The sequence below is a fragment of the Syngnathus acus genome, chromosome 10 (genome assembly GCF_901709675.1).
Source record: "Syngnathus acus chromosome 10, fSynAcu1.2, whole genome shotgun sequence".
NCBI lineage: Eukaryota > Metazoa > Chordata > Actinopteri > Syngnathiformes > Syngnathidae > Syngnathus > Syngnathus acus.
The window spans coordinates 17031364-17055214 of record NC_051095.1 but is presented as its reverse complement, the minus strand read 5'-3'; the positions used below and the strand labels follow the sequence as shown (position 1 = coordinate 17055214).

Genomic DNA, 23851 nt, shown 5'->3' with positions numbered 1-23851 from the left:
ACGTAAATAGATAAAATAGATAAGTATATAATAGAAAATAGATAAAATGGATGAGGAAATAGATACAAATAGATAAAATAGATAAGTAAACAGATAAAATTAGAGAAGTAAATAGATAAAACTGGATAAGTAAATAGATAAAATAGATAAGTAATAGATAGATAGATAGATCTTTATTGTCATTGTCACACATGTACAATGAAAAAAATAGATAAAATAAAAATAGAGAAGTAAATATATAAAAAAGTAATTCAGTTCATTGAGTGTGTGTGTGTGTGCGTGTGTGTGTGTGCGTGCGTGTGCGTGTGTGTTGTGCTAATTCAGAGGGTTTTCTGTCTCAGTGGTCTTCTGCTCTACACTCATCAAAGTAATGACGGACTTTTTAATAAATTTTCAAAGCATTGCCAAAGCTAAACTGATGGCATCTAATTGATATGCTGGGTAAAATATGGTAGACTTCTGAGGTAGATTGATTTCCATTTCAAAGATCTGTTGAAATGTCATTTTGACCTTGTAAAGGCATTACATAGTGAGACGTCAAGAAATTAAAATCAAACCCGCACCCTTCTAACTGTGAGGCGGACGTGCTAGCCAGTGCGCCACTGAGCCGCCCCACAGCGAAATCAGTTAAAGGAATATTTTATTTTCTTGGCAGAAAAATATAATCTCAAAGACCTGTGTTTGCCAAGAAAAAAAAAAAGCTTAATGCTACAGCAAAAACACATGCTTTTTTCTGGGGGAGGGGACTTTGTGGAATTTGAAATTTTTCATTTTAAAAAATGTACGTTTCATTTATCAAATATATGTATTGATATAAATATATCTATATATAGCTATTTACACTATTAAGTCCGGGATACACAAGTGATATTTGAACATATGTGAAATACATGGATCACAATTCTACTCTGAGGTGGCATTTAATGCTATTTTTCAGGAATACAAAATGTACTTGTATGAAGAGCCCTTGACAGTTGAAATCAGACCTAAAATGATAATGGTAATTGAATGAGACATCATTTGTAAAACATTCCCGTCACTCTCAACACACTAGACACAATTTCCGATTGAGCCGTTAGTTTGTAACTGTTTTTACCTCCGCCTAAGTGAGTAAATCATTTGGGAGAGTTCTTCTTAGTCATTCTCACTTCTATTTTTTGTTTTAGTTATGAAGATGGCAGTTCATGTGTACTATATTAAACTATGTCATCTCCGTGATATTATGTCTTCAGGTGACTATTAGTCTGTGTTATGACGCTCATTAATCTGCCTTATCTCTTGTTAATTCCCCCTTAAAGACAGCCTGTCCCTTCCGTGGCTCGCTCCTATTTCTAGTCTTTAATAACCTGTGCTCAGTGGTCGGGCAAGATCCCATCTTTATTATGATTGGCTGTGCTGCAAGGTGGGCGTGGCCTGATCTGATGCATCACACACTCACCATGTCAGTCACTTTCTCTCCCTCCCTCCCTCCCTCCCTCGCTTTCTACCTTTCACTCTGCCTTTTGCATACCAGAGTGCAGACTGCAGCAGGGACCAGCAAGCTTTCCTCATCCTGGAAGAGCAAAGAATCCAGGGAACGTTATCAGCCAACGAAAAATAAGTGATATTTTTTTTCTGGTGGGTCTTCCAGTTTCCAGGTCCCTCCGTGGAGAAGTGCAGGTGGGTGTGTTTGTGGTGTTGGATGTGTGTGTCCATGCTTGAGAGTTTTGCTGCAGAAGCATCAGCACTGCGGAGACACCAACCAACGGTTCATCCGACACACCCCTCCCCCCACTCCCTCTCCTGGATTATCCCTACATGAATAGACTATACTTGGTTATTTCTGTTCGATAATCCTCTACATATATGTGCGTTTTGACAGGCTGGTGTTTGTTATGAAGTTTTTGGTTCCTGAAATGAACTTAGACACACTCACCCTTTGCAGGTTTGCATCTGGCCCCGACTTGCCTGTGTTCTGACCCTCACTCAACCCTTGGGACAGGCCCACTCACACACCGCCTTGCCCTCCTCATCCTCATCGGCTGTAGGATGACTGCGGCTCTGTGCTGACGAGGCGTCGGCGAGCAGCAGTGATGGGCGCTGGGCTGGCCGGATTCCCCACCACCCCCTCCGATACCGCTCTACCACCCTCAGCACCACCACCACGCTGCCCCCCCAGGACGGGCGCTCCCCTAAGCCCCGCCGATGGGCGAAGACACTGACGCCACTCCGACACTCAACCACCGCGGCTTCCTCCCCGACTACAACTATGTGACTGAAGGTAAGCAGACCAGCGAGTGAACGTTTGTGAGTGACAGCTAAACCTGCTCACATATCCAACCTATGGAGAGCGTGTGTGTACAAATGTGTGTGTTCTACTAAGAAGAAGGGCAGAACTACCTCCTAATTGTTTTCTAAATCTGCATTGATCGATTAAGTGCTGACAGACGGAGTAACCGCCTCTCTCCAAGCCTTTTACAAAATTGAACTTTGGCCAGTCTTTCCTCGTTTGTTCTCCAAACCACTTATCTTCACTAGGGTCTCCTTTCATTGTGCTCCGGTTCTTATTTTGGTCCTTTTTTAAGCATTTCTAATGGCTCTTTTGTTGTGTTACACACTGTAGTTGCATTCCAGGAAAGAATTGATCTGACTGTAGACTGACTGCCCAATACAGGTGTAGCGCAAAACAACTGTAAACATCTTCTTTGTTTTGGTATTTTTGTAGCTGTGTGGGTTAGAAACGGGCGACTTGCTTGTTGGACAACGGAAGCGGCTCCTCTCATTTTCTTTAAGGAGGGGCACATGTTCTGCATGACAGAAGCAAAGACAGACTCGTTGGAGTCCATGCTCAAAACACGTTTATAGGGAACTGCAAGATCTCCACTTTCGGATGATAGTTAGCAGCTGTGAAGTGGGCACTTGGGGACGACTCTTCACCCCGATTGAGCATCAATTTTGACCTACTTTTAGCTGGTCTCATGATTAGTCGACTTTCAACTACCAACTTTTCAAGTGCACAGGGCGAGTAAAAAAACCAAATAAAAACAAAACAAAACCTCAGCCTACTGAAACGGCTAGCATGATGCAGATTGGTCTGCCATATTCCCAAACATGGTAAAAGAGGCTATCACCTGCACAAAAATCAAGATATGCCAGTTAGCTCCCCGTCGCAAGCTTCTGTGAGACTCATGTGCACTTCTCCTCCCAAATGTAATAAAGCAGGGCGTCCAATTGAATAGATCCCGTATCAGATTTGAAGCGGGGTGGATATTATAGCCAGTGCAGCTGCACACATAAACAGTTTTAGTTTGTTTTCTGCTCCCCCACACCTTCTGTTAACTGTAATTAGTATTACAAAGGCTAATCTCAGTTTTATGATGGATTTTGTTTTTCCTTCTTGAATTGAGAATTCAGAGTCTGCGCTGGGGCGGCACGGTGGAGCACTGGTTAGCACATCCACCTCACAGTTCTGAGGTGCAGGCTTTGATTCCGGCTCCCGCTTTTCTCTGTGGAGTTTGCATGTTCTCCTTGTTCCTGCGTGGGTTTCCTCCGGGTACTCTGATTTCCTCCCACATCCCACTCCAAATTGCCCGTAGGTGGGATTGTGAGTGTGTATGGTTGTTTGTCTGTGAGTGCCCTGCGATTGGCTGGCGACCAAAAACTGCCGGTATAGGCTCCAGTACGCCTGTGACCCTTGCGATTCGGAAAATGGGTTAATGGAGCTATGAAATAATTACTTTTTAGTCAGAATATAGCCTGTTGAAAGTGTTAATGTTATGTGTTTCATAGTAATATTCTCTGCCTTTGACTTTTTCTTTGACATATTTCCTTCGTAACACCGCCTTTGTCCGAGAGGCCAGAAAGTAGCAGGAAGTCGCTGGTAACATCCGTCACCAGCAACTATGTATGATTGCCATAGCAACAGTCGGTGATAAAAACATAATGCTTTTCATGCTTGGCCGGTATGACTGACAGGTTGTCTCCGCCCTCCAATAATGGCAGGATTAATTATTCTCCGCCCAACAGACAGCCACTATTCCGGTTGAATCACTGATGTGCTCTCAGCGTGGTGGCCACACACACGCACATGTGAACGCACGCACGCACACACACACGCACGCACGCACGCACGCACGCACACACACACACACACACACACACACACACACACATACACAGATGGGATAGTGCAACACATTACCCAGCGTCGGCTGACAGATAGTTGCAGAACAATAAGTAAATCAATGTCAAAGGACCACTCAGTTAGTTTCTGTCACAAATAAACAAAATGATTCATTGTTGCCTCTTCGTCCATGTCTGCTCCCCTCCCTCCACCCTTTTTCCATGCCCGCCCTCTTTCCCCATTCCCCAGCATCCTCCAAAACATCTTGGAGCATTGCTGAAGCGGTCCGTCTGCTAAATAATTAGCCAACATTGCTGAAAGGTTGAACCTTAGTGCTGATGGCAGATGGAGTGAGAGATGTGTGAGTGGTTCTAAAGAAGTGTCTGTCGTGTTGACATTCTTTTGCCTGCATGGCATTCATATATTCGTTTCTGTTTCTAAGGACATCCCATGCGTCTTTGTTCACAAAGGTTGTATGAATGTGTGTGTGCGTGTGTGTGCGCGCTCGCGCGCGTGTGCGTCCGTGTGCATACATAAAAGTACATCCTGAGACCTTTCCATGGGGAGTTCCCCGGCCTTCAAAACCTACAAAGGAGGGGTGCTTAACCTTCCTCCACAATTCACAATTCCTCCCCTCCCCACTTCTCACCATCACTTCTACCTTTTCTCTTTTATTCCCTTTTCCCTCCTCACTGGCTCCCTTTGTTACACGAAGCTCTAACTAGAGTAGAACTGTCTCCGGGGATGAATGAGGCTTTGCTTTTCAATACTCATGAAATATTAGTCATCCAAATATTGTGCCTTGCCTTCTGCTTTTCCCCCGCGCTTTTGGGGAATCATTTATTTATGATTCATTTCTTTAACAGGCTCACAATTGTGCGCCCCATTTAGATGTTGAGCTGAATCAGCCTCTCTTTTACACAATGTTGCCCCTAAATGAGCTCATCTAACAGCTACAATCTTTTAGTGGCGCTCAAGTGCTATGTGATATGAAAATTAAATGTTTCTTTCTGCTTTTCAGCAATTAATATGGCAATGCAAGGCAAGAACTTGGAATATATGTGTCAAATAATTAATTACAAATGTGCCTTAGTTTGTGTTCCATACAATACTGGATTAGATCTGACCACAGCAAAAAAAGGGGGCTCTAAAATAAATTACATTTTTTTTTATTAAATCTAATTTAGTTACTCAATTGCCGGAACTGAGTTTTTGATGTGTGTGGCGCAAACGGACCCTCTCGGCTGCTCAACAACATGCCTGGCCTAAATTAACGTAACAAAGGACTCCTTCAGCTGCCTAAAAACACACCTTTCTAAAAAATTAAGACTTTCTATTTGTCTGTCTATCTAACGCGCTTTCAAGGTTAACGCGATTCCCAAATTCTGGACATCAAAAATTGCGTAAGATTGAGATTTAGGTGTATTATTTGTCTCAAGCGGGGCATAATTTAATAAAAAAACTAACTTATTTTCATCCATTGACATTAAGCAAGGAACTACCATGACAAATGAACTTCATTGATGTTCATTTAACTCTATGCGTATGTGTCCACCCTGCATGACTTCTTCTCCCTTCAAAACCTCACCCTAAAGCGCCTGTGTCATAGTTAAAATATGATCATGAATACATCACCTCTGTGACTTACTTGGTGAGTACTCATGGCCAAATGTGGTGATGTAGCAAACCAGACCCCCACCTTAACCACTCCCCACTTCCTTTCCTCCTTCCTTTTGTCCTTCCCCTTTGCAACCCACCTCTTCTTCCTCCATCCTTGCTCCTGTTGCAGGGCTGCTCCTGGCTATAGCCTGAAGAGCTCCGCCCATCCCGTCCACCCCTCTCCACCCTGGAGTCATCCCCCAGGATGTTGAGCCCCATCCAGGTGCTGTGCTCCGACATCACTACCCTTTCTCTGGAGCCTGAGCCGTTTGCCTCTTACACTGAAGGTGTGTGCTCTCTCCTCTTCTCTGTCCACATGGACAGTATGTCTAAACAATCGCGACATCAGTCTGAGAAATGCGTGGGCGTGTGCCTCGAGGGAATTATTCACTTTGTGTCTGAGCATCACAAATATTTCATACTTCATTTTGTCAGTCTGCATTATTTCTTTTGTGTGCCTCTATTTCTGTACCAGCCATGTTATTTTTATCTCAGACTGTGATGTAGAATGTGTGTATGTGTGTCTGATTGATTTCTTTAAATAGATTGACCAGTCTTCGCTCAGTCTCCTTTTCAGGCTTCCTCTCCCAAGTCAAAGACGCCCATTTAAGTATTTATAAACTGTTGATAATTAATTACAGTTTTCAATATCATAGGGTGCTAAACTGGGCGCAAATCCCTAAGCTCCACATCTTTTGTCACGGTAGTCTGACAAATCTGTCTGAAGTATTTTTGTTTAACATGATGACTAAATTCAGCACTGAACAATCCAAGCTGTCTGAGCAAAATTTGTTGTTTTTCCAGCACGCTGCTTGTAATTGTTTGTGTCAATGACCATTAGGCTCACACCAGTTCTGCTCCACTGTGTCCCAGACCCCATGCTGTGCCATCCCACAATCACTTCTCTCCATTCATGTGCTCCTCCAATACCCACACATGCCGTTTCTTTTTTTGCCAAATAGCCCCTAAACTGCAGGACAGAGATCAATTGAACCCCAGACAGTTATTCCCTTCCTCTCTCCATCCTGTTTATTTATTTTTCTTGAAAGGGTCATTTGAGTACACACGTGTACACACGTACACCGGAAGATACTACATGCTGAGTGCACATGCTGCACACACGTAATAGCCGACATACACAAACATCTCCTGCTGAGCTACGTCTTGTCCTTGCTCTTAAGGAGTGTGTGTTTTTGGCTGGGCTTTAATGGTCGATGTTTTCCCAAAGCTGACATATCCGTAATTGGGACAGTGGGAAGTCTGCTCCCCTCCCTGTCCCTCTTGTATCTCTTCTCATAAAAAAGGAATTCCCCCTTTTTACACCTCCAACACCCACTCTTTCCCCCAAGCCATTGCTTTTTTTTCTTCTTCAAATTAGCCTCATGAGATCTACAGTGAAGTCCTATTTAATATGGGGATAGATTCCAGACACACCCACAATAGGTGAAAAGCCATTATATAGAGACCATTGAAAAAAACTGTTTAAGTTTTAGATTTTTCATTGAAGGTGAAATTTAACTTTTGATTTTTAAATTCAACTAGTTTTAATTAGTTTTGAGAGTAGGTTTGTTCGTTTTTATTAGTTTCATTTGTTTGAAAATTCGTGGGTTTATTTGGATTTGCATTAGTTTTAGTATTAGCTTTAGTTTTTTTAAATGTAGTATTTAAATGGAGTATTTGTCGTGTACAAGATATCGAAAAAAAATCAATATAATGCATATAGTTACAATTCTCAAACTACTGTCTGACTTTTCTTCTTCAGTATGGATGTACAGCAATGCCAAAATAAATACATTTAAAATGAACCCCGAAGCTCATGTATGATATACTAACTTGACAAAGATTAAAACAAAGGGTCAGGATATTTCACTTGTTTATTCTTGCCTTCCCTCTGTAAAAAAATAAAAGAAAAATTCAGTTGAATTGTAAGTTCAATTGTTATAGGTCACTGTGGAAAAAAAATATTTATCTTGGTTTATTTTTTTCAGATTACAAAAAGCCATCAGTCGATCAGGGGTGTGTAGACTTTTTAGATTTGCCATATGGCGTAATCAAGTTGGTGAAGTTGGTGAACGGCGACCTAACCAGGAAATGTTGTTCATAATTTTCCCAATTCACAATGCAGGCTAAATGATGAATTTGTTTCCATGTTACTGGGTTCGCTAGAGTTTGAGTTGTGCTGCCTGTGTGATGTGTTGCAAGTGTGGACACAGCTGTATGATGGTGAGTCACAATAGCTTGCAGGTGCAAATAACTTGCTTGCAACTACACACACATCCACAGTACTGATAACCTTGCAGATATGCATACACCAACACGCACGCACACACAGTTTGCGATGGATCATTTGTCTTTTCTGCCCCTTGACTGAGAATTGAGAAATGAATGAGGTTAAAAGGTAGAAGGATCTTCACTGAATGGTTTGTCAAACAGGGAAAGATGAGGAGAATGTGTGTTGCATATTTTTATACCGCTACAATTTGTGCCATTCTGTCAGTTTTTGCTGATCTTAGCTCTTCTGTGACAAGATAGTTGTCTCACTCTTACACACTGACACATGTTGACTTCCCAGTCGAGCACAGCAGTATGCAACGCAGCCTGCATTCTAATGATTAGCCGCAATAATTTTGTCTGTCACCTGGAATTAATTAATTTGTGTGTGGGCGAAATTGTAGTGGCTCAATTATTTCCCCCATGCCCCTTCTTCCTGGATTGATTTAATCCCACTTCCTCCTCCGCCAGAGTACGGCAAATCGTGTCGAGTAGCGCTACTACTCGCTGGCTCAGCCTGTTACCAAGGCAACCGCGCTCATCGGAGGGACACCCCTCCTTCCCGGCCACCCTCTCCTCCACCGCCTCCGCCCGAGCCCTTCTTCCCTCTCCATCACTCCCATTTCACCGCTGCCAGCATCTCCACCACCAGTGAGTGTACTGCCGAGCTGCAGAATGCTGTGGGGGAGGGATGAGCGTCGAGATAGAAAGACAACCACAAAGATGAGAAAGGAGTGAAATGTGGCCAAAATGACAATATGTAGAAGAAGGAGCAATTAGCCTGGACAATGGTGTGTGAGAGTCTCAGAAGAAAGGGGGCTGTGGGGTGCTTGTGTCTGGAGATGGAAAGGCACAGAAGCAAAGCTTGCCTTCATCATAAATTCAGTGTGAGTCAAGGCTGCCACAAAATTGGCAGTGCTACAGCTTTGAATCTCAACACTCTCAATAAATGCTCCCACTGCGCTCTGCTTTTATTACAACCACAGCTTATTGAGGACTGCTTTCTTCTTTATCAAAACTCTGAGGACTCCTTTGTTGGAAGCACGGAAAGCTCAGCTATGACCCATTTCAATCCATTGTTGGATCATTTGATAGCTTTGTGCTTGTTTTCTTTTCTTACAAATCTTACTGACGAGAATCCATTTCAATTAATGTAAAGAACCCAGATTAGATTACTGATTTTAAAGAGTATTTAAAATAAACAGGTTTTCACTTAGACCGAAAGAGATGTAATAGTTTTACTCAGAAAATAATTATATGATGCCACCTCTACGATACGTGTACTTTGCAGGCATGGACTATAGCCAGTTCAGAACCGTTTTAAGACACCTGTAAGCTTGTAATTCTCATTTGTAATTCATTTTCAGTGCAGTTATGGAGCAATCTGGAATTTAATACCTGTACTGTAATTTCCACTGGAACTCCCCTTTTTCATCGGCAAAATCGATACGTATGTCTTGGTCAACAAGTCACTGAGAGAACTAGAGAAATTCTTTTTTAGTCCCATTTGCCTCCAAACTAAGAATTGCAAAACATCCATTGCAATGCTTTGTCAAAGAAATATAATTTTACGAGAGCAGCCCCTGTATTGGCTAGTGGAGGCGAATATTAAACCATATTCAAGCCTCAGTTGTTTCTTTTAACAATTGACGACATATTCAGCATATTGTATGACAGAGAACCACTCTGTAAAAGAAGTTTCTAATTACAAACGCACTTCACTCGTTGTGGCAAAGAGAACATTACAAAAAATGCTTATTCAAGTGACACTACTCTGGAGTGTTTGAATCAGTGTGTGAATCATAATGACGCAAATTTGTGGCACGTGTTTCTTCTCCATCCGATTGGTTAAACAGGCTGCAGACAGACTGCTTGTGTATGCTCAAATGATGAATCCTTCTCTTGTGCTTGATGCAACACGCACAATGACACACTCGCTGCCCCACCCCCCCCTCCATCATTGTCTCTCTTTCTGTCCCCATGCAGCCGATATCATCTCCACTGTTGAGTTCAACCAAACGGGAGAGCTGCTGGCCACTGGGGACAAGGGAGGCAGAGTGGTCATCTTTCAGCGAGAACCTGAGGTAGACACACCGTAAAGTCTCTCACACACATTTACAGTAGAGTAGTTTCACCTTATGCGCAAGTGAAGTCTGCCCCCCGTCCAGCGAGCGTCTAGTTTGCTAAATAGTTGATGCGCCTGCTGCGTGCATCGTTATACTTGTGCAAAGTCGGCAGCACACTGCTTCCTCAAGATGCTTGACATGCTGTTGGAGCAATGTAATGCTTCTCCTCAGCTCTCCTCTCTTGGTTTTTACACCCATCAACCACTTTTTTCTGTCCACAGAGCAAAACTGAGCTGTTCTCCCAGGGAGAGTACAACGTCTACAGCACTTTCCAGAGCCATGAGCCCGAGTTTGACTACCTTAAGAGTCTGGAGATTGAGGAGAAGATCAATAAGATCCGATGGCTGCCTCAGCAGAACGCGGCACATTTCCTCCTCTCCACCAATGGTGAGTTTTGCCACTGAATCAGGTGGCACTGAAAAGATGCTATTAATTGGCTAGCTATTGCAGCACACCAGTACAAAAGTGATTTTCCCCGAGATGTTTATATAACCCTGTCACGATCCGTCTCCGTTCGTTTCCTTGTTTTAATGTTGCCATGGTTTCTGTTCGCCTCGCCCCTCCCCTCCTGTGTCTGCTCACAATCTATGTAATTGCCGCCACCTGCCTCGCGTTACCTGTCTTGTATTTAAGTCCTGTCGTCGGATTGTTCTGGTCTCATGTCTTCTTGTTTCTAGTCTCCAGTATGTTCTGTTCTAGTCTTGTCCCTAGTCGAGCCTCTAGTCTATCTTTTGAGTTCTTTACTAAACCTTGGTCCAAGCTGCATTTGGTCGCCCAGCTCCAATCACTTCATGACAAACCCCTGGTAGACGATATCTGAGGTCAGCCTGTGTGGACGTGATGAAGTGAAGCGCATTAGAGGGATAAATGGTATTAAGGTTACATTTGAATCAGAGTTACAAAACCTAAGTAGATTTTCCCCTCAGTTAAAGAGGTTTATTAGGTTTCCGTTGTGCAAGCGGATTTAAGAGCTCCTCATACATTGTATATTTGTGTTTCATTTACCAGATAAAACCATTAAGCTGTGGAAGGTGAGTGAACGAGACAAACGTCCGGAGGGGTACAACCTGAAAGATGAAGAGGGTCGGATCAAGGACATTTCCACTGTGACCTCCCTACAGGTAAGTCTGTCTGTTTTGCTCATGCAGATGTGAGTAAGTGACACAATGTATACGACAACAGGAAGCAAACATCCATTGAGTGAACAGCACTGTGACACCTGCCTGCTCTCTTCGAATTGGTCAAATTATTTCCGGTTGCATTTACGTGTCATGGACATGAGTGTGGTTGTGTAGAAAAGAGGTGTCCAAGCTGTTTGCTTCATGCCGAAAAATCAAGGATGTAAGGGTGTTATCAAGCCCGCCAAAACCAATTGAGCAATTATCGATCGCATTATAGTGCTAGTTATTTTTAACCCTATTAAATTTGACGAGGCAAACAGTTTGGTATTTTTTATGATTTTGGGTTGGCCCACGGCCAGGTATTCCTCTATAATAGATCTGCCGCTGCCCTGAGCAGATGTCCACATTTAGAACCAAAGCAAAGGTAACTGGTACCAAGATAAAAAAATATACATTATAATTAGTATTCCTGTGATATGTTCATACAGCAGAAAGTGTAGGAAAGCATTTTTGCTTCTGAATCTGAACTGTCTGAATATATTGGGCATGATAAAAAAATAAATATTGATACGGTTTTAGTAAATTTCTTTGCATATGTAGAAAATCTCAAAGTCCAATTTATTCTTAGTAGTAGGTTTGGACACTACAAATTGTGTGTTAATTGAAAAGAGCCATATAAGCTTTACATTCAAGCTCAGCACTAGAACTCCATTGCTCCATCTAACAAATGAATTTGGGCTTTAGCTTGAATTATTAATGGCAACGGAGGCAGGCGGTTAAATATTAATTTACAATACGATAAAATTGCTTAAATGGAACTTACTGTCTGTATTCATAGCACTACATGTCACATCTGGTCATAAATGGCTATCGGCTTTACAGGTGCCTGTTTTGAAGCCCATGGATTTAATGGTGGAGGTGAGCCCGAGGCGGGTGTTTGCCAACGCCCACACCTATCACGTCAACTCCATCTCGGTCAACTCCGACCACGAAACCTACATGTCGGCTGACGACCTGAGGATAAACCTCTGGCATCTGGACATCACCGACCGCAGCTTCAGTATCCTTTGTTGATTTTATGAAGAGACAAACAGACGCAACATAAATAGTGAACGGCAGTGCTGTAAATGAATGTTTTACTAATGTACATGCATTGAGTGGCACTTTGCTGGACAAAGAAACAGCATTGGGGGAAGGGGATTATTTTACTTGGGGAGTGAAAATGTATCTTAATGAATAATTCAAAGGCCGTATGAATATTTCAGACGCTTTCTGAGCTTTATTGCAGCTCAATAGGTTTCAGTTGCCACATTCCTGACCCGGAAAGGATTTATTTTATTACAAATGATCTGACTGTCAAATGCATTTTCTCACAATTTATATTGTGTTTGGTTTATTTTTCCTTGAAATTATTTTTGTGGAGGTTTTTGTATTTACATAATACTTCCACTGATTGTTTTTATCATGGACTTGAGTGGATTTGTAATCATTTTCCCGGGGACTCAATTAGTGAGTAAATTCAACGGATTAATAGAAGAAAGTGTCAGTCTCTGTAAGCCGACGGTTGTTTCCTTGAGCGATGCCGCCTTTTCTCTCAGACATTGTGGACATCAAGCCAGCCAATATGGAGGATCTGACAGAGGTGATCACAGCGGCTGAGTTTCACCCCCACCACTGTAACCTGTTTGTGTACAGCAGCAGCAAAGGCACCCTGCGCCTCTGTGACATGAGGGAGGCGGCGCTGTGCGACCGACACTCCAAATGTGAGCAAACCTGCTGAGATGCTCTCCAAGTGTCCTCAAAATGTCAGATAACGTATAATCTCTTGTGAAGGACAAATCAAATTATTTTACTTATGACTAACAAGATTATCTGTCTCAAATTTAACTACAAATGAAGAATGGATTGAGTTAGAAAACGTGTGTTTATGTTCGATATCGTAAAACACAGAGCTTGTAAATTCCTGCTCTTTGATCATTGTGACAGCTGGACCAAAGCACCCAATGATGAGGCTTATTCTTACCTGTGTCTATCAATTAATCTCAATTATTCAGTGTGACAATGCACACATTTATCAGGTTTGTCGTGTTTGCCTCGCCCCTAGTGTTTGAGGAGCCAGAGGACCCCAGTGCTCGTTCCTTCTTCTCCGAGATTATCTCCTCTGTGTCTGACGTCAAATTTAGCCACAGCGGGCGCTACCTGCTCACCAGAGACTATCTGACTGCCAAGGTTTGGGACCTCAACATGGAGAGCAAGCCCTTGGAGACCTACCAGGTGACTCAAATGCTTGCAGCGCTCAAATTATTATTTTGCTTCATCTTTCTTTCCAATGAATTGGAACAAGATGGACTAAAGTGCTATTTGGGAATTCATTACATACACCAGGGCTATTACATTATTTTCCTCAACCATACTGTTTTGTCTATAATTCTTTTTAAAAGAATTGAATATCTATTTTGTCATGTGGGGGTCATCATTCCCTCCAAGGGCGTCTGTGTGTGTCTGAGTGTCCGGGGCCACATGAGGACGATGAGGAGCTATTTACAGTCTCATGAAGATTAACAGGAAGAAGGGATACTTCACCCCAGTGCCTGACACCTAGATCTGCAATGCAGCATGGAGGAGGAGGGGGGGGAGAGGGCTGAGGGGTTGGCAAGGAGAGGAACTGCGAGGAAGACTTTTAGGATGTGGCACAAAGCTGGTAGTAACAGTAGCATGGTGACTTGCGGAAATGGGGAGGTTCATTTAAATTGCACAAGATCCCAAGGAAATACATGATGCATACATAAGAATATATTCAAAACCCTCAATGACACAGTAACCCCCACCATCGAAAGAGACCCTCGGTGGGGGGTAACAAAACCGACAGCAACAATGCAGGCTCAGCTTAAGGGCGACAATTTACCGCTGACTCGTTGAAGAATGAGAAGATAGGGCTCAGGGCAGAACATAGTGGTAAGAGATGGTGGATATTTCAGCCCCTCAGTGCGGACACACACTGCTGACACAGGCAGGTTGCATGAAATCACAGCGGGAGGCGGGGGATTATTACTCAGTCAACGTGTGCGTGCGTGAGTGCGTGCGTGCAATACCACGGCCTTGGTGTGTGATAATAGCCAGACGTTAACGACATTTTAGATTAAAACGTACTCCTGATACCTCATATTGCTGAGAGGGGGTATTGTCTCATTAGCGAAACCTTTGGGGAGGGTTAGTGTTACAACTGTGCACAGTTAATGTTTCCTGCATGTGTGTCCCCCATTTTATTTTCTATTTTTAGTTTACCTGTCTAGTAAAACAGATGTGCATTTGATTCATTTTTAATCTGTGTGCTCCTCCAGGTTCACGATTACCTCCGCAGCAAGTTGTGCTCCCTTTATGAAAACGACTGCATCTTCGACAAATTTGAGTGCGCCTGGAATGGCTCGGACAGGTCTGTCTTATAATAGCCAAAGCGCATTCATGACTTGTATTTGATAATTTTGTATTATGCAAAACATAGTTGTTGTAAATTGGGTTTACAGTTTACAATTGGTTGGGTTCACCGGCATCATGCTCGATGCCGGTGAACTCAACCTAACTCAACTCATTTCAGATAGCAAACATTTAAAAGGACAAAATCTCTTCAAAGCTTTGTAATGCCACTTCAACTTTACTGTCTAACTTAACACAAAACAAATATAAACATGATGTGCAGAAAAAAAATAGATTAACACATAAAAAGATGACATGACAATACTCACAGGCATACTGTATATTCTTTATCGTCCGTAAAAAATGACAAATATTACTGCAGCTTATTGAGTTATTTACGGTCGTTGTGGAACTCTTCTTAGTCCTTTGTGGAATGTAAAGTCAAAGTGCAAGCTCACAATGGCAGTCCAACAAGAGATTCACTACATTTGCTGATTCAAACACAAACCACACTGAAGACTTAAATCAATGGAAACGACATTTTCATGTGGCACATTCTTAAGTCTTGCAGCGTACGAAGAAAAAAAGCAAGTCGATGCTGACTTAATATTGATGATCTTGTCTCAATTTATTCACAAATGTACTTACTCAGTGTGAAATCTGGGCCTGCTAAGTTGAACACAAAGCTAAATCAATGAATGCATGAATGGCAACAGGTCCGTTGTACCTTCTGCCGTCTAGTGGCAGAATATTTAATTGTTCTATCTGCCATGATACATTGCTGGCATAGATAGATGAAGAAAGATACGTTATTTGTTGTGAACGAAGGTTTGGGGACCAATTAAGTGAAATTTGATCATTTCTGTGGTGCACCTGATGGTTTTTCATGATATGAACCTTCAATCAGGTCAGCGCAGGTCCTCCCCCATCAGACTGAACCTCCAAAAAATCCATTGAAAATCAACCTGCATGAAATTCATCTCAATGAACCACATCTCTATTAGCCCCACTAGAATGAGTTTTCTTCCTATAACTGGATCTCTCAACTCCTCTCCCATGTGTAGCGTGATCATGACAGGAGCCTACAACAACTTCTTCCGCATGTTCGACCGCAACACCAAGCGTGACGTGACCTTAGAAGCGTCCCGGGAGAGCAGCAAACCCCGAGCCGTGCTCAAGCCACGTAGAGTGTGTGCCGCAGGGAGCAAGCGGCGCAAGGACGACATCAGCGTGGACAGCCTGGACTTCACCAAGAAGATCCTGCACACGGCCTGGCATCCGACAGAGAACATCATTGCCATCGCCGCCACCAACAACTTGTACATCTTCCAGGACAAACTCAACTCGGAGATGCATTCGTGAGCGCAGATCAAGACACAACAGTGCCAGAATGTACGCAATCATACGCACTCAAGGACGGGCATCATACTTTACATACAAACACATTCACCTCTTCATCAACCTCGGACAAATGGAAGGACCTCAAGTAGGCCATGCTGGGATTATGGAGGTGTAGAAACATCAGACTGGACATATGTTTACATGGTCTTTTTCCACCTCATCCTCTTCTATTTTTAGCCATGGGTATACTGCACTCCAATTCAACCCCCCTTGTGTCTACCAGCACCAGTGATGTTAAATGAGGCATTGATCTTACTGGTCATGTGTTTAATTTAAAGTCACCTCCGCCATTTTCACTTTTCTCCCTTCTCTGTAATGATTTAATTGGCAACACGATGATGGTGATCCAAGATCTCTCCAGTTCAGGAGAGTCTCACATTCCTTCAGACAGAAGCAGAAGTATTACTTCACGTGTGGACGCACAGTTATCTCCTCCACATGTTTGCAAACCTCACGGGTTCTGCTTCTGGTCTGTGGCTGCATTTTGCGCTACTTTAATACAAATAAAGCAAAAAAAAAAAAGTTTTTTTTTTTTTTAAATCAGCAATTAAGCAAGACTATGCTGCATGTCACACAGATTTAGCCTACTGTAGACTGACTAACTGACTTGGCTGCCTTTTTAATCATGTAGACCCAGCTGTACAAAATGCTTACAGCACGAAGAAACCACCGATGACCGAACTCTCGTTACCTTTGCGTCTGTGGATGCTCACGCATGTTTACTGATGTTCGGTTCATACGCTTACATGTACCAATTGGAATGAAGCTGTACGGGAATCTGCCCGGTACAGAGGCAAACGGATACTAAGGTTTTGGGTTATTGTTATACTCTAAAAGGGCCTAAATGGTGTATTAACCCTCTTTTTGGACTTGTATGAGATTTTTTTTTTTCAAAATCCATAAACTGACGTGGACTCAATTTACAAGATTGCCTCCAAAGCGACAGCAGAGAGATGCTACTTTTATCTCTAACGCCTTCCACACTGATTACTTTGCTAATGTCAAGAATTGTTTATTTTTGAAGAACAATTTATTCTTTTATTTCACTTTTTTGAATAAAAGAAAATCCAGTTTACTCCATGTGCTGACCAAACTAATGTAAATTTTTGTGCTCATGTGTGTTGAGGACAAACCTGTCAAACAAGCAGGTATTTTTTTTCGGGGAGAATAAAGATTTCAACAATTGCATCCACTGTTATTTCCTTTGTGTTGCGTTTATTCTCTTTTCGTGGAAGTCAGCGTTACTGCAGGCTAGGACTCCACCTATTGTTGTTAGACCGTACTTCAGCGAAATAAGATACTTTAATCCAAATATCTTTATTAACCCACTCCTTTAGTAAGCACAAACAAATGATCCTACTCCAGTATTCTAAAAATATAAACAATTCACTATGTTTTTCACAAGTTTATCAAATTCTAATTAGGGCTACTCCATTCTGTGTAAAGCTTGGCAATACAAGATATTGTTACTGTCATATTTGTATGGGTCACAGAACAAGAAACACTGATGATCCCAATTCAGACATAATTACTCAGGTTTAACATGTTCAATTCCTGCACAGCAGGCTTATAAACAGACATAAAAGGAACAGAAGGCACAATAAATAACTTTTGAAATGAAAAGGATCCCAGAAATGTTTAATGTATCTAAAATGCAATCAAGGCACTTGAAGACAACTTGCTAATAAACTTGATGGTTAAAGCCTTACATCAACGGACACTCCCGTCATTTACTTTCATTTTCAGCTCTCCACAAATGAGGTGCAACTCGGGCAGTGAGCATGAGTACATCTTGAAAAAGATGAAAACGTTGTTCGCATTAGCAAACAAGCCCAACTTAGGAGGTTTGGAAGGTGTCTTTTAGTGTTCACCAAGGAAAATAATATGGAACAATATATTGCACTGACAGCTCACAAACATGAAACAATACTGAAAATCACTCAAATGTTGAATATTCCTGTTTGTGGGGAGTGTATGTATTCTCAGAACTGTTTCTTTTAGAAGAATAAAGCCACAGCTTGTTTAGATTTAGTGTATACTACACCATCACTTCTGTTCCGGTGTCAGTTTCAGTGTCAGAGAGTTGGCGGAGTTGTGCGGTGAGGAAAGGGTTGAAGAAGAAGTCAAAGCCAAACTGCAGGGCATTCTGGGCTGTGCGCCTCCAATCGTGCTCAATCTTGTACTGTCTGCGGCTGGACAGGCGTGCGTTGCCGCATGACAAGCAGTGGATGGCCTTCAGCTCGAAAACGGGCCATTTGGAGCCCAGACGTCCCTCCAGGATGGTGCTGAACTCCACCGTGCTTCCCGCGTTCAAGTGAAGCAACACTGACTTAAACTCGTTACTGGCACGCAGGACGATGTCCTTGGTGGCGTCTTCGTCTTCCACGATGGTCCCGTTCTTGGTCTTCCTCTCTTGCGGCATGCCCATGGTGACTTCAAACTTGTACCGGTCGAAGCGCTTGACGTGGCATTCGTGCTTGGCAAGCTGTTTGAGTTGACACAGGGGATCTTGCAGCGGCGGGGCCAGGAATGGGTGAGGCCCCACGGCGGGGTCTCCCATTCCCTCACACGCAGGGTATGGCTGACCGTACAGGCAACGCATCCAATTGCCCACCAACACAGGAAGCAGGTTGATGACCGACTGCGCCCCGTTCTCGATGTCCGTCACGCGCACGTATTTGAAGCGGCCCGTCCAGGTGACCCTGTGGCCTTCGAGGTGCGAGCAGAGGATCTGAGTTTGGGCCATGTTGGACTCCTTCCATGCCGACGGGCCGCACATGATGCTGTACTGCGGCCACGTGAGGGTGGAGTTGTACACCTTCATGCCTTCTGACCTGTACACGTACATCCAGCAGAAGAGCAGCACGGCACTGAGCCACACCAAGATGAGTTTGACGATGCTGCTCCTGGACAGCGAGCGAAACACCACGATGGGGTTCAAGCTGAAGCGGGTCCAAAGCCTCAGAACGACCGGCACGAAGCACACAGTAAGCGTGACGGCCATTTTGGTGATTTCCAGGGCCACGAACCACTGCATGAGCTGGATGATGAGCATCGCAGCAAGGCCTAGAGAGAGAACGGGCAGTGCAAACAGGAAGAGGAGGTAGCCGGCGCAAGTCCGTATGAGGCCGATGGCCGTGGCGTGATTGAGGAACACCAAGCAGAGCTCACACCACGTGAAGCAAACTAGATATGGCACCAGGCACAGGTAAGTCCCCTTGAAGCCTCTCAGCTGGGCCATGCGAAACAGGAGGTAGACCAGGTGGCCATAGAGGGCACAGGGCACCCCAATGTTCAACGCCACGATGTCGCCCAGAGGCAGCGAGACAAACGTCCTCCCGAAGATCCGGAGCGCCCAAAGGGAGTCCGGCAGCAGGTGAGAGAGAGAGCAGGCCCCCGAGAGTACTTCTGTGAGCAGGGCCTTGCGAGCAAACAATTTGGCGGAGGCGTGAAGACTGAGAAAGGCGGTGACCGTGAAGAAGAGGGCCACCGCCGCCAGCTCGGAGCACGGGATCCACGACTTGTCGGCCACCGGGAAGGAAAACACCACAAAGACCACGGAGAGCAAGAAGTACCTGAGGTAAAAACAAGTATTTTGTTTGTCAGCGGAACATTGGCGCAGCATTGAATCGAAATATAATGGCTGAGTCATGCGGGAAAACTGAGCGATGAAGAAAAAGTGGGACAAAATGTCCTTGAAATAAGCTGTCCTTACAAATAGGGTTCCAAGTGTGTCCATCCAAAGTTGGTCTCAGCTTGCTCCAGATCGAGACCAGGCTCAAAGTGAGCCAGGAGGTCGGTTAGGGCCCGAAAGTTCTCCCAGGCTTTGGAATTCTAAAAAAACAAACAAACTTTTTGAAGATGCGTTCCAATTATCCTCCTCAGATCATGAGAAAAGCAGAATAGGGTGGTCTGACTGACCTGGAACACCCGCAGCGTACAAATAATCATGGAGAAGAAAGAGAGGTAGAAAACCAGCAAAGGAATGAGGAAGATGAAGAACTCAATGGTGAGGTTGGAGATGATGAAGAAGAAGATGAGCGCGTTGACATGGTGTGTGGGGATGAGGGCGCTGAGCCACTGCATGCCCGCCCGCGACGCCCAGTCGATGAGGTGCTCCTTGATCTCCAGCAAAGCGTGAAGTGGGAACTTCAACAGCTGGTGCCAAGACAAACGGAGAAGATGAAACGCTGCCGCAGGACCTGTCTACCTGCCCCTGTGACGCTCCCTCCTACCTTTTGGTGTAGGGGCAGCTCATCCGGATTCCTCACCACCACGTCGTCGTCGTCATCTTCATCGCTGCCTGACACGCCCACCATGGCAGGAGGCGGTGCGATTCCCTGAGCATATTTCTTTGTCATCTCGACAAATTCGTCCATCCCGATGTAGGAGATGGCTACAAACCACAAATGGGATCACTGCTTAGTAGTTTGTTTATAATGCTCTAATTACAGATAAAATGATTATTGGATTTCACTCTGTGGTTGCGGCAGAGGCTGAATAGTTATATGGGTGAAGTTACTTACACTCGCTGGTCACCATTGTCTGCAGAACTCGCCTCTGTTTCTTAACAGAGCTATTTAGTGGGCTTTGGGAGACTGTTTTTTCTGAAAATGGAGGAAACAGATGACGCAATAGATATTAATTTCATTTTTTCCCCATCACAATATTTCAAAGGTTATAGTGCATTATAGGCTATTCTGGAAATTGTAGCCCAACGTTGCTAGTAAGTACTCCCAGCATCATACCCTGATCTGTGTGCACATGTTCTACGTTCTCCAGCATCTCCGAAACAGCTACCGCCCTCTTCTTCTCCGGGTTCAACTTCCAGTACATGAGCAGAGCCGCTTTCCGAACCCCCCTCTCAAAACGAGTTTCCATGCACAACTTTTTCACTTCCTCATAGTTTTCGAGAGTGATGCCTAGAAAAACAGAACGCACACATTAGCATGTTGCTAAATGAATGGCGGAGGTTTTCCTTGTTACCTTGCCTAGATGATAAACATTGTTGCAGCAGCTTCACGGCTTCCTTGCGACCCTGTTTGGCGGCCAGGAGCAGCCAGGTGACCGCTGTGCAGTGGTTCAGTTCCTCATCTCTTTCAAGGGCCAGAGCCAGGAAAAAGCGGCCCATCTGGGAGGGACACATGACACAAGGGCACTTTAGCTGTCCCGTGTACTTTTCTCATTAATTATGTCCCTAGCACAAAAAATCCACCATCTGTTTGACACCGACCTTGGTCTGCGCTCTAGCGTCACCTGACTTTGCTTTCTCAACCATATCCTCGAGACTGACCTCCTCCTCTGGATCCTCTGAAAGGCGAAAGGCAGGACTTGACAAAAATACATTCATAAACACATCATCTTTCCCCATTACATTACACCTGTGTCAATTCGTTACTATTTTTCTTCCTTTCATTTTGCCACATGACAAAGCAGAAATGAAAATGACCATTTCAAAGACTGTCACCTGGTTCAGGCATTGTAGGCTCTGAGGCCGCGTTGAGTTGGGCTCTCCCCAGCTGAGAAGGGCTTCTGAGGGGTGAGCAGTGTGGCGAAGCAGTCGGCGTGGGGAACGAAGACGAGCGGGAATAAGGACGTGGTCCAGGCTGAGAGGAGGTCGGCGGCGGTGAGGTCCCAGGGGTCGGCATGGTGGGTTTAGGGGAAAATCTTGGAGATGTTTCTATACCTGAAACGAACACAAAGAAGAGAGAAATTTCCTCACAACATATTTTTTTAATATCAAACAAATTCCAAAAGGGAGAGCAGTTATTGTGGTTAGCACTTCTCAAAGTTCTTGGTTAAGTGCTGGAACCCCTCCTCTGTGGAGTTTGCGTGTTCTCCCTGTCTGTGTGTGTGGGGGAATATCATAGATTTTAGTTGAACACTCTTAACTGTCCATAGGTAGAAATGTGAGCGTGAATGGTTTTGGTGACTAGTTCAGTCAGCCACAACTCTTACTGGAAATCAGCTGGGACAGGATCTTGCTCACCAGTTATGGTTCAATCGAAAATGGAATGGATGGAAGTTCCGGTTATGTTTCATCTCAATGCCATGGGCTGATGGGTATTATATTTAATCATTTTACAACATTTCTAGGTGACTGTTAAAAATCATAAAAAATAAATATTTTCTTGCCTGTTCTGCAGAGAGTTTCTATTGTATTTGTTAAGCTCTTGTGTTAGTATGCAATTCGCGTTCATTTGTCACAGCCAAATCCAACACGCACTCTGTTCCATCTGTAAAGTCTGCATCCTGTTATAGAGTGGTATGCTAAATCGAGAAGGTGACATCCTTCAAAGTTCCTAAAGAGGAACCAACCCTGCTTTGTCCTTTTCAGAATCCCCCACTCGAAGAACCTAACGACCTCGGATGTAGTTAACAAGTAGCGTGGACCTGAATGCTACTAAACAATCTCGATCCAGATCCTTTTATGAATATTTGATGCAACTCGGACTAACAATGTGACAATAGATCGTATTAGAAGTTGACTGTTTCGTTGTTAATGCTCCTGTATTTTTTCAATATGTCTCACCTTTATGAGAGGATCAATGTGGTCTCCTTATGTTAGCTTCCCTGAAGCGGAAAAACAACCTTCGAAAAGTATTTCTCGTGGTCAAACAACGTCCCGAGTCATGTTGTCCTTTTGATTTAGTTTAAAACCTCAATCCACTCCAAACCCCGTGAGTCTCTGTTGTCACACGCCAGAGTACACGCAACTCTAGCAGCTGTTTCCGGCTTCTCGGATAAACTCTCTCTTACGATTGGACAGAAGTGATTACTAGATTACGTCAAGGGGTTTTAATTGGCTACTTAAACAGGAAGTTTACAGTTGCTTCTCAGACTTAAGCAATCGATCGTAGATCTAAAGGGGAAACGTCTGACGTTTCCGCTGCGTTTGTTGTTTTATGCATGTAGAAACAAGCCCGCGAAATTTAATTGAAATATTTTCTGGAATGTCTTTTGAGTATTGTGATGTTGTCAGTCTTGCCAGAAGGGTATACTTTGTAGCGAGATTAATGTTTTAGAGAGCTATGCTGAGTCTATAGCCAGGATTTCCAGTGTTAAGGTGGCTCTCTTTTAACCTGGCTAGATCACCACGTTAATTTATGTTTAATTTATGGGAAGAGTTGCTTCCAACAACCCAACTAGAGACGCTATGAAGGTCAGGGAGGCCTTCACTCTTTTTTTCTCAACAGAGGGGACGGTTTTATGGCAAGATTCTGTGTACTCGTGATGCACCCCAAAAGGCTCCATTAAGACACAAAATGAGCAAAGTTTCTGCAATATCACTTTATTGGCTCCAGAAGTGTGTTGTACACTTGTTTGTGCACACGTCAATGATCATGCAATATAATGAATCTTTTTTTGTATTTGTATTATCTCCATGATACAATAAATTTTATTTTATACGTATCTTAATTGATTATGAAGTAATATTGCATTCGGTAGGTAAACAAACCTGGTTGTGCACTGGATAAAGGCTGAAATTGTGACTCCCTTGAACTTTTGACATGACTAAAATCGTGGACCTCTTGGCCTATTCACTCTGACGGCGGTAAACAAAAACTCATTTGTTCTCGCTGAAGCTCGTTTGGCCTTGACCCGGAGGACGTGTTGCAGCGGCGTCTTGCTGCCCCCTAGCGTCTATTTCGAGGCCTGCATTGAATCGGGAAACAAAACTGTAATTTGTTCCCGCTGAAGCTCGTTTGGCCTTGACCCGGAGGATGTGTTGCAGCGGCGTCTTACTGCCCTCTAGC

At 43.7% G+C, this 23851-nt stretch overlaps 2 protein-coding genes across 3 annotated transcripts; one reads left to right on the top strand and one right to left on the bottom strand.

Moving 5' to 3' along the window:
- The first annotated feature begins 1448 nt into the window (after positions 1-1448).
- LOC119128851 (serine/threonine-protein phosphatase 2A 55 kDa regulatory subunit B gamma isoform) lies at positions 1449-17280 on the top strand. Of its 2 annotated transcripts, XM_037261687.1 has the most exons (11): positions 1450-1659; positions 1925-2260; positions 5892-6048; positions 10019-10116; positions 10380-10545; positions 11167-11279; positions 12162-12339; positions 12878-13042; positions 13384-13553; positions 14621-14712; positions 15758-17280. In XM_037261687.1, the coding sequence occupies exons 3-11, from the start codon at positions 5967-5969 to the stop codon at positions 16053-16055; spliced, it is 1362 nt and encodes a 453-aa protein (XP_037117582.1). In that variant the 5' UTR covers positions 1450-1659; positions 1925-2260; positions 5892-5966; the 3' UTR covers positions 16056-17280. The 2 variants fall into 2 exon arrangements, with proteins under 2 accessions (XP_037117583.1, XP_037117582.1); XM_037261688.1 differs by lacking the exon at positions 5892-6048 and having other exon boundaries at positions 1449-1659.
- Positions 17281-17392: 112 nt separating this feature from the next.
- wfs1b (Wolfram syndrome 1b (wolframin)) lies at positions 17393-22822 on the bottom strand. The gene is made up of 10 exons (XM_037261686.1): positions 22627-22822; positions 21562-21780; positions 21328-21404; positions 21081-21225; positions 20843-21016; positions 20621-20701; positions 20330-20490; positions 20016-20252; positions 19810-19928; positions 17393-19669 (listed from the first exon to the last, which is right to left on the bottom strand). Exons 2-10 carry the CDS (start codon positions 21740-21742, stop codon positions 18133-18135), a joined length of 2712 nt encoding a protein of 903 aa, XP_037117581.1. The 5' UTR covers positions 21743-21780; positions 22627-22822; the 3' UTR covers positions 17393-18132.
- Positions 22823-23851: the final 1029 nt, after the last annotated feature.